The following is a 10056-nucleotide window of genomic DNA, read 5'->3' on the forward strand; positions in this document are numbered from 1 at the left end:
TGTGAATCTTATCAATATAAACACATGTGGCCTGGGGGCATTGCTTTAATGCGAGAATAATAATGGTAATAATAAGTGAAAATTAATAATAATTGATGATATCTGATACTACTACAAATAATCATGAAGTATCTCCTTTCAAGGGATACAAGATATAGATATTTGAATTTAATATTTTGTAATTTGTTGTACTAATTTATTAATAGTGGAAACTCTAGTAAAAGCAGGAAAAAACATTTAGCATTTTGTTTTATTAATGTTGAATTTGCTGAATTTGTAAAATAAATAAATATATATATATATGAATGAATACAAATAAATATGTTAAATCTCAATGTTAAATCTCAAAACATATGTAAATGTGCCATTCAAATTCCGAAAGCATTTAATAGGGCATTAAAATACAAATATTTATTTTCTGATAATTTGTGCTATTGTACCATACGATTCAGCTTGAAATTATGCCCTGAAGACATGTGGGTGGGAAAACAACACATTTTTATTTTTTAAATGTTTATATTCACAATTATCAGATTTTTGATTTTCAACTTGTAGCTCGTTGAAAGTGTACCCAATAAAGTTGGTTCCACAATTTGTTTGTCTAACGTATTTATTTTATACTCTCCCAAAAAGCTGTATGCCCCTTCTACAGCTTAGTAAATAAAACATTTCCGCTTTTTTTGTGATGGGCTTGTTTTCTCTGTTGACAGTTCACAGCGGACATGGTAACCCTTTTGAGCAGCGTGAAGATTGACCTGAGAGGGATCATCTTGCTGGAAGCGGAGAGCAAGCAGAACCTTCTGGATTTCTCCGAAGCGGGTCTGTCGGAAATAAACTACGCAGATTACCTGGAAGAGGTGACGCATTACTTTCAAAATGAGATTCATAGCTTTTCTAATTGACAAAAATTCTGTGCACATTCCTCGAATTGATCTTCAAATTAAATTTTGTGTGAATGAAGTGTAACTAAATCGTACAAATGTGGTTTCTCTCCCGCAGGTCAACAAAGGCGTCACAGTGGTGGACCTGCTCTCATTTGCCAAAGAGCTGGAAGCTCAGACAGACCTGATGGTATTTAACACCCCGCTCGGTTTGTCCGTTTCGTTCAATTATTCATGTTGAATACGTCTCCGCTGGAGCATCTCTGCCTGGCCTAGTAGGGCTTTGCATGAAATCAACAATTACTACTTGTATACAGTTGTGAGACAAACAAACAAAATACTTGATGAATTGAGCTCTTAGTGTTCTATAAGGCGGAGAATTCCATTCAGGGCCTTATTTAGGAAAATTGTTTGCTGTTTACAGCAGAAACAGTTATTCGTAGCCAAATGCAACGACAGATTAGACTCAATCACCATTTAGTATAACAATGCAAAATATGCGGCGATCCGATGCCGCCATATTACCAACACTGTAATATCTAACAAGGTGTGTATGTTTTTTGCGTGTGATCCAGCCTCGAGGTCCTCTGCAAACGTCTCTGAAAGGTCACGCGGACACCGTGCGACAGATCCACAGCCACCAGGTGGTCCCCATGCAGCAGGCCATGGTAGGCTCCCACTAAAGCCACGCCCATTTGCCATCGCCATTTGCAGCCCCTCCCTTCTTTATTTAGTTATGTTGACATTTCACATTTGAAATGAGCTGTTAGGCTTTTTAAGAAGACACACCATCTGTTTCAATGTACTTCTTTATGCTTGTTTTCTATTTTCAAGAAATATGTTAGAGCCAGGGTAAGCAAGCACATGGGTGTGTTCATCATGTGTTTTTGTCACTTTGTGCAATGTAGAAGCGTTGTTTGCAACAAGTGGTGCAGGTGGCATGTCATTTTTTTGGTTTACTCGGTTACACACTTGTTTGTGTATTTTTTGTGCTTGGCGGAGGTCATACAAGCGATTCTGAACTGCACTACTTGGTGTAAACTGGTTACTCGAGTGGTTTGTGTTTTTCTGATGGCACACCTGAAAAAATGTATCTCATTTTAAAGGATACAATCACAATGTGGGTTTCGCGTGTGTGTCTGTGTGTGTGTTTTTATGCTTGTGTGTGTGTCTTGGTGTAAATCCTTCGAAGCAGTGACTCCCATCCACAACCATTTCAATTTTAATAGGTCAGAAAACTCTAATTTACAACATATCTCAAATCTTCTCAATATCTTATTGAGGAATTCACTGGACCACTCTTAACTAAGCTGTTTTTGCTTAAAAAAGAAGAAAAAAGGAAAAAAGCGAAGCAATTAGTCAAGTCACTCATTAGAAGAGGGTAGCACTGTATTTTTTTTTGGTGTATTTAGTTTTTGTGAATTTAGTTTTGTTTGCTGTGCCGTGAGATTTTCTTATGTAAAATGTGTCTTGGTTGGGACACACTGCTTTAAAGTGTAGTATTGAATGACTTTGTGGCCAAAATGGCAACAAGTATCCTTTGTCAATCAGCGGTTTGACATTTTGCTTTCCTCCTCTTTGAAAGTGAAGGTCACTTATTTTATTTATGTCACAGCCACTTTATTTCCTCAACTAGTGGCCGTTGCCTCAATTAGTCGCAAGGACCATAATCCATTTAATCTTTTCCACATGCATCCATTTTTACATAGCGCATGTCCTCATCAGTTTACCAATCAAACCAATCGTTATCCGACTGGATAAGCGGTATAGAAAATGGATGCTCAACTTTTAAGAGGGCTCTTTTCATTCTGAATCCTTCTGCATGTATGCTGTGACATATCACAAATATGGTCACTCTTGATCGTTTTTGCTGACTCATCATAATCCAGGCTCTATGATTGTCCATTCTTCTTTGTTTCCCTTGAAGAGCTCCCTTAACCAGAACATGAGGTTCCTGGAGAGAACGGCCTCAGACCTGCCAGTAAGTCAGCGAGCTACACACCCAACCAAATTCAAAAAAGACGTCCGATAGCCCCACAGAAATGGGCAAAAAGTCAAACATGAGAATGAATCTCTCGCCTCTCAATTTGTTTCTTGTCCACAGAACAAAGTCTTAGCTATACTAGACGCCATCAACGCAACCCAGTATCTCATTTCCCAGAATGCAACGCATCTTATTAATCAGGTAACAACATGACTCCCATTACAGACATGATATTCCATATTAATGTCATTTCTAATTTCAAACAAATGTTTTCCCCTTCAGGAGAGCACAAAATATGCATCAACTATTGTGGGTTACTTCCATCAATACATAGAGTGGGTCAAGACATCAGTAAGTCATAAGACTGTAATAGCACATTGATAATATGTAATAACATATGCAATACACTGTTCTGTTTATGTGTCACCTTGATGCAGCTGGCAATGGAGGTGGCGCCATGCAAGCCTTTCAGCAATGTGCTGGACACAGCGGAAATTTTTACCTGCAGCTTCCTGGTGGACTCTATGGTAAATATACATGCATACATGCTATACATGTGTTTTCAAATGAGATACTAATGACTATATAGTTGCAAAAACTAAAAAAAAAAAATTCCTAGAGTGTAGGTTAGATTATGGTTTTAAGGAGTGCAATTTAAAAAAAAAAAAGAAAAGTTTTTTTAATCAATCTGGAGATTAAAAAAGGTATATATGACTAGATTTTCAAATTACATTAGAGCATAAATAGCTTACCTGGGATGCGGCCATTTTAAAACTTTGTGAAAATCTTGGGGTGTGAAAACCTGAATTTGCCAATTTTCAAATGTTTTGGGGGCTGTCAAAATTAATTCTTCTAAAATGAGATAGAAATATCACGGTTTCTTAAAGTTGTGCCACAGAAAACGTGAGTGAGTGTGAAAAAAATATTAAGTGTCAATTGTGGGGGCTAAAATTTAATATGGCATTTTTTTCATCTGGGGGGCTGAAAATGAATATGCTTTTCCTTTTAAATGAGATGATAAAAGGTTTCATAGTCATGTAGGTCTATCATCAAATTTTCTGCAAAAAAAAAAATTTGAAAATGTTCCCACTCATACATCTAAATGAAATTTAATTGCAGATACTAATGGATGTTTTTTGTGCAGAATGTGTTCTGGATGGGTCTGGGCTGCAGTACGCTCTTCCTCATCCCAAGCATCGTGTTTGCTGTCAAGCTGGCCAAGTTCTACCGCAGGATGGACACGGAGGACGTTTATGACGAGTAGGTGTTTTTGCTGCCTTTTTGTTATTTGTTTTTGTAACCCGTACCTCCTAGTAAAAATACGTATTCGAAATGCTTACTGTTTGACTGCTAGTTCCTCTTTAACCCTCCTGTTAGGTTTGTTTTCTAGATATGTTAAATGTGACTCGCAAGTTTAACGATCCTAATCAAGGATGGACAACTCCTACGACCACACTTGGAGGGGCCCCTTGATGAAAAAAAAAAATCATAATAAATAAATATAGTATTATACTATAAACGTTTCCTCTGCCACCACCACCCAACTCATATTCACAGATTTTTTTTCCCCAGTATTTTTTTCAAATGATTTGTCTTTTAACCTAAGATGACTTTTGTTGAGAGAAACGGCCTTGAACTCGCCAGTCCAGAATTAGACTTCCCAAAAACTTTCAACTAAGGGCTCAATTTGACCAGCAAAATAACAGGAGGGTTACAACTGCTGCTTTCTGGCAATAGTTTGAGAAGGAGATTAGATTGACGTTTTGTTTTCAAGCTTCTTTTGTCCAACCCTAACGCTTTCTTCCTGCTTTTATTTCCTCCTTCCACATAGTTCCTCCGTTTCCGGGACTTGGCATTTTACTTTGTGATAACCATTTCTACTATTTCCATCATCCGGCTCATCCCTCATCCTCTCTTTTTGCTTTTGACATCTCCTCCTCTTCCTCTTGGCACTCTGCACTTTACAAAGATACTCTGAAGGCATGTTCCTTTTGTAAACGGGAGGAGGGGGAAGGCTACTTCCTGGTGCATTCCATATAACATTTGTTTATGTTTTGCCATGAATCACCCATTTCTGCTTTTAACTATTGAAGAGTTTACAACTACTAATTGTCGGTGCTGGTTTTTGGGGTGTCCCTCGTCTTTCACTAAAGGGCTCTCCCAATTGTGACCTTACAAAAGCTTAAATGCGCATTGCTGTAAATAATACAAAAGAAAATGGTGCCCCCATTGACAAGGATCACAAGCATGCCACATGTTTCATCACACATCTTTCATGCTTTTGTTTGTATGCAATGTTTTGTTTTCAGTATGGGAAGTGGTAATAATGGTTATCATAGCGAGCCCCCACAAGGCATCCTAAACCCCCCCGTGACCAGGTAAATACGCTCGTTGGTAGTCCAATGCATGCAATATGGTGGCGGTAGCATGCGCACGCACATTTGCACTCAACACGCTTAACTTTTTCTCAGTAGACTGTACTGCGCATTTAGCTTATTATTTTTTCCAGGGTTTCAATTGAATGAAAGGCTCTCGTACCAACTTAAAGCAGATGACGGCTGTTGATTTTAGCGGGAATTCAAGTGACAGTGTAAAGCTGCATAGTCACACATTTATGTATCTGGATTAGTTTTGTTTTTTGAGTATGCAGTGTTTTCCAGATCTTGCAATTTTCTGTCTTATGCTCATCTTGTGAAGCAATCAAAGGCAGTGCATAACTGCCAATGGGAAGAAAACATGAACATAACATAAAATAGTGCTCTAAGGAATTCTTGTAATTCTGTCCTTCACTTTTGGTTGCTGCTGAATGTTTTTTATTGTTTTCGAGGTGGCAGAGCTGCAACACGGTGTCATCAAATCATTGTTTCCTCTTGTTTAGAGTCAGCCAAAATCCAATGAATGTGCACCTGATCCTTTTGTTCCCAGAGAGGCAAGCATGGCAAAACGCTTGGGATTGTGCTTCTTTTCTTTTCCTTTTTAATTTCACCTCAAAAATAAATAAATAACTGCATGTTTTTGTTTTTTTAATACTCAACGATTGAATATGAGCCCAGAAATTCAGGCAGAGAGCAAAACATGTAATGTCTCTTAATGGCCACAATTCATCATAAGAGAGGCAGGGTTTGTAGATGAAAACATGTATGAAATTAAAAAGTTCTTTTAAGCAACACTTTTTTTGTATTACAACACTTTTTTTTTTCAGTTCATGGCATCAAGTTTGAAAGGGAAAATAAAAAGAAAGTAGAGTGTGTTTTTCAGTGGCAGTGCTTGACGCTTGCCTTTTCATGTTTTGCTCTCTGGCCTAATGATCGCCTTGTTTATTCCCAAAATATGTTTTTTTAATTATTATTTTTTTTAATTTCTGTGTATGGTCGTTAATGTTGTTGTTCCTGTGCTAGCATCCCAACGTACGATACCATGAACAGGTTCCCACGGGCCTCGGCTCCTCCGAGGCACATCGACTGGTGACCGAGAGCCCACATTTTCTTGTGGCTCCCGACAGGTACTTTTTTTGCTATGTCTGATAGCATTTTTGGGCTCAAAGAACATCTTCTTACAACATGGATCAGTCTTTTTGTCAATTGAATTCTTTCACTAAAAATATGAAATAATTCATTCATTGATGGCGATAGATGTTAAAAATCCATTCTTACTGGGGCAGTAGTGACTGATTTAATAACATTTCTTTTTTCCGCTCAAGTATGACGTTATGTCTCGTAATGCTGAGTTCATTCCAACATTGTTTTTCCCTGTAGTATGTTATCTACTATATTATTCTCTCAACATTTTGACTTTTACATGTCATGCTCTGACAATATTGAAGTAATGTTTGAAATGCTTTAACTTAATTGTCATTTATCTACGAAACAATCCAACATTATATGTGTGAATTTTCTTGTAATGAGACAACCTGCAAAATTACAACTTTTTTATGTAGAAATTTGACACAAATTCTCACAAAATCGTATTTTTGCGGCGTAATTGTCGACCTGACTTTTTGTTTTGTAAAATTATAGCTATGTTCAACCTTATGCTACTAACGTTTCTGTTAAATGTAAAAATATGACTTTTCTTGTGACATTCTTGACTTTTTTTTAAAAAGGTTTTTCTTTTTCGTAATAACAAAAGAATATTCTGGGAGCATTAAATTTTTTGGTCATTTTATTTTATTATACCCGCCTCTAATCATCCTTTTCTATGCAAGTAATCCTCCTATCTCTCTTTCTTCAAACTAACCTAACTTTTTTTAGGCTGTCTTCTCTTGCAAGTGACATTATGGTGAGAATCATAATCATGTCTTTATTTTTTTTATGTAAACGCTGCATGAGGACATTTCTTTATTTCTTTCTGTCTTTCTTTTGTTTTGCATGAATCCTATTTCATATAACTTGATGTTGTGTCGTGAGTTCCATCGAGCCAGGGGGGCCATTTTACATGACCAATATGGAAATGTCCTTTTGAATTAAACACACACACACACACACACTCACACTCCATAAATGATGCATATGACTCAGTGAGCCCTCGTATCATTTAACATCGTAAAGATAAATGAGAACACGTCCGCGTGCAGCCAAACGATCGTGTTTTTATGTTTATGCATTGAATTTTGGACCGCAATGAAGAAGCAGTACCAAGAGAAATACAGCTCTAGCCTTCACAAAACCGCAGTATTAAACAGACTTTGCTCCAGATGTGTACTGCAAATTTTGCCTTTTCCCATGTTAGATCATTTTTTGGTGGCATTATGACTTTTTTGTAAAGGAGCATTTTTTTTTTTCATAACACCAATATTTTCTTGAAACACTACGTATAACCATATTCTATAGAAAGTGGAACTTGTTTTTTCTGATTTTCATTTCTATTTTTAATGTTTGATTTTGACGTGGCACGGTGCAACACTGGTTAGCACGTCCGCCTCACAGTTCGGAGGGTGCGAGTTCAATTCCACCTCCGGCCTTCCCTGAGCGGATTTTACATGTTCTCCCCGTGCCTGCGTGGGTTTCCTCCTAAAAACATGCTTGCTAGGTCGATTGAGCACTCCAAATTGCCCGTAGGTGTGAGTGCAAGTGCAGATGATTGTTCATCTGTGTCCCCTGCGATTGGCTGGCACCCAATTCAGGTTGTCCCCGCCTACTTCCGGATGACCGCTGGGATAGGCTCCAGCACAATCACGACCCCCATGGGAACAAGCGTTACAGATGATGGATGGATGAATGTTTTTTTCTGATTTTCATTTCTATTTTCTAATTGTTAATCTTTGTATTTTTTTTTTAATTTTTGTCATTTCCAACCTGTGTTGACTAATATTCTTGTGATACCTGTTTTTCATTAATACAAGGAAAGACTATTAGCTTGTAGCTGTCCAAATATAGAGTGACATGTTTTTCCCAAGGCTAATAGCAGATTAAAGGCTAAACGAAATCCTCACTGAGGCCGTGAGGAATCATCTTTTTTTTTTTTTTTCTAACACTTTACAGTTGAGCTACTCTACTCTCCCAAATTTCATGAGCAAATATTGATGCACATTTGAAACATGATGCCCAAGTATAATTCTCTCATGTTTATCTTGCAGCTGCCATGACCTTCACTGGAACTAATAAAAGAAAGAAAAAAGGTGAGTTGTCTGCACTTTGTCTTTAATTTATTTTTTGAGATAGATTCATTGGACATTCAATTGTTTGGATCGATATTAGGTAATAAAACCTTCAGTGGCTGCACTGTTCACGCAGCCATTTAACAAGTTTTGCAGGATGTATATGCGCAATTTAGGAGAAAGTTTCTCAATGAAATCTTTTGCAAGCTATTTCTTTTTAGGGCAATAATGTAAAATGAGATCAAAATGATTTTGAATTTAAACATGGGTAGCATCATTTATTCCTGATCTTTTGCTATTAATGGCAAGCTTAGTCTGTATTTACTGTTCTACAAACATTCATGTAACGTTTTTGACGTCTAGAAAAATATGACTTAGTTCTTGTTTTTTGTATTTTTAATGTTGTTTGTACTTGTAAGACACTGAAGTAAACTATTCTCAAAAACAGAATTTTCGTGTCACAATGAAGAACTTTCTGAGCACTTTGGGACTGTCATCATCCTTCCTGCTAGACATCAATGGGTTGCCACCGAACTGCTTACATTTCTGAGAACCCAAAAATCCAAAAGGGAGTGCAACATTTTCTTGAGGACAACAACAGTGGCTAAGTAGCCATGGGAAGGTAACGACACATTGATTGATAAAGGACCTGCTAATGTTTGCTTCCTTGTTTTTGAGGACGACAGAAAAAGTTATGTTTGCAGCATGTTGGTATCAACAAGATAAAAAAAAATGGACCAACTGGAGCTAGCATGACTTTTAAATGTTTACAATAATACACAAAGTAACGTGATCCTTGTGGATTTTGGGGCTCATTTGCAAAAAGACTGGTTGCCTTTCATGTTGGCATTTGCGGCTTTTTAAAGGGACCGTTTGCCCTGCTATGTGCTTACGCCATTTTCAAGGTTTATGAACTTTGCCAGAATATTTTTAGAGGAGCCCTTTTTTTTTTTCGCTAGAGCTGTATGCTCAATTTATTCTGCTGCAAATATTACCCCACTCTCCACGATGAAATTTGACTTCACACTCAACCGATGTTGATGAAATTGTTTTGTCTGCATTTTGTCTTTATTTAATTTGTTGCGATAGATTCATTGGATGAGCACAACGTGTTTCAAACCTGTTTCAACACAGTTTACTGTTTTATTCAGATTGTGTTCAAATTTTGCACCTTCGTAACAGTACTTGAGCTCGCCACATGGACCAAAAAACTATCAATTTCTTCAGTTCACAAAGATATTTAAACCATTCAAAAACAAGTCAGCAGTTTTATTTCGGTGCATTTAAACTTCCCTCCGAGCTCTTTTCCTTGCATTTACATAAAAAAAGTACAGTTGAACCAAAGAGTGACTTTTCCTGTGTAAAATCAAACATGACTAATTAGATGTCAATATTGAAAAAATATGTGGCTGTGTAAAGAAAAAGACGTAAGCTTTTTTTATGTTAGTAGATCAACATCCAACCCCTCCAATAAACCTTAGCATCTGTTTTATTGATGACTCAAATGGAGAACAATCACAGATAAACAATCAGTACACACACAAATCAATCAAAAGCCGAAATGTGTCCCTTATGACTATTTTTGAGAAATTACT

General features: G+C 37.1%; 1 protein-coding gene across 10 annotated transcripts in view; it reads left to right on the forward strand.

Annotated features, from left to right (window-relative positions):
• Positions 1 to 9953, forward strand: part of prom1a (prominin 1a) — a 35749-nt gene extending 25796 nt beyond the window's left edge. The window contains exons 16-29 of one of the 10 annotated variants that reach the window (XM_037261610.1): positions 711 to 857; positions 1000 to 1071; positions 1457 to 1549; positions 1716 to 1733; positions 2809 to 2862; positions 2986 to 3066; positions 3148 to 3216; positions 3303 to 3392; positions 4010 to 4125; positions 5175 to 5243; positions 6264 to 6367; positions 7106 to 7143; positions 8441 to 8482; positions 8910 to 9950. In XM_037261610.1, coding sequence (XP_037117505.1) covers positions 711 to 857; positions 1000 to 1071; positions 1457 to 1549; positions 1716 to 1733; positions 2809 to 2862; positions 2986 to 3066; positions 3148 to 3216; positions 3303 to 3392; positions 4010 to 4125; positions 5175 to 5243; positions 6264 to 6333 — 879 coding nt within the window. In that variant the 3' untranslated portion in view covers positions 6334 to 6367; positions 7106 to 7143; positions 8441 to 8482; positions 8910 to 9950. The other 9 variants (XM_037261609.1, XM_037261611.1, XM_037261613.1 and 6 more) reach the window with 9 other exon arrangements.
• The last annotated feature ends 103 nt before the right edge of the window (positions 9954 to 10056 follow it).

This window comes from Syngnathus acus, chromosome 10, assembly GCF_901709675.1.
Source record: "Syngnathus acus chromosome 10, fSynAcu1.2, whole genome shotgun sequence".
Lineage (NCBI taxonomy): Eukaryota > Metazoa > Chordata > Actinopteri > Syngnathiformes > Syngnathidae > Syngnathus > Syngnathus acus.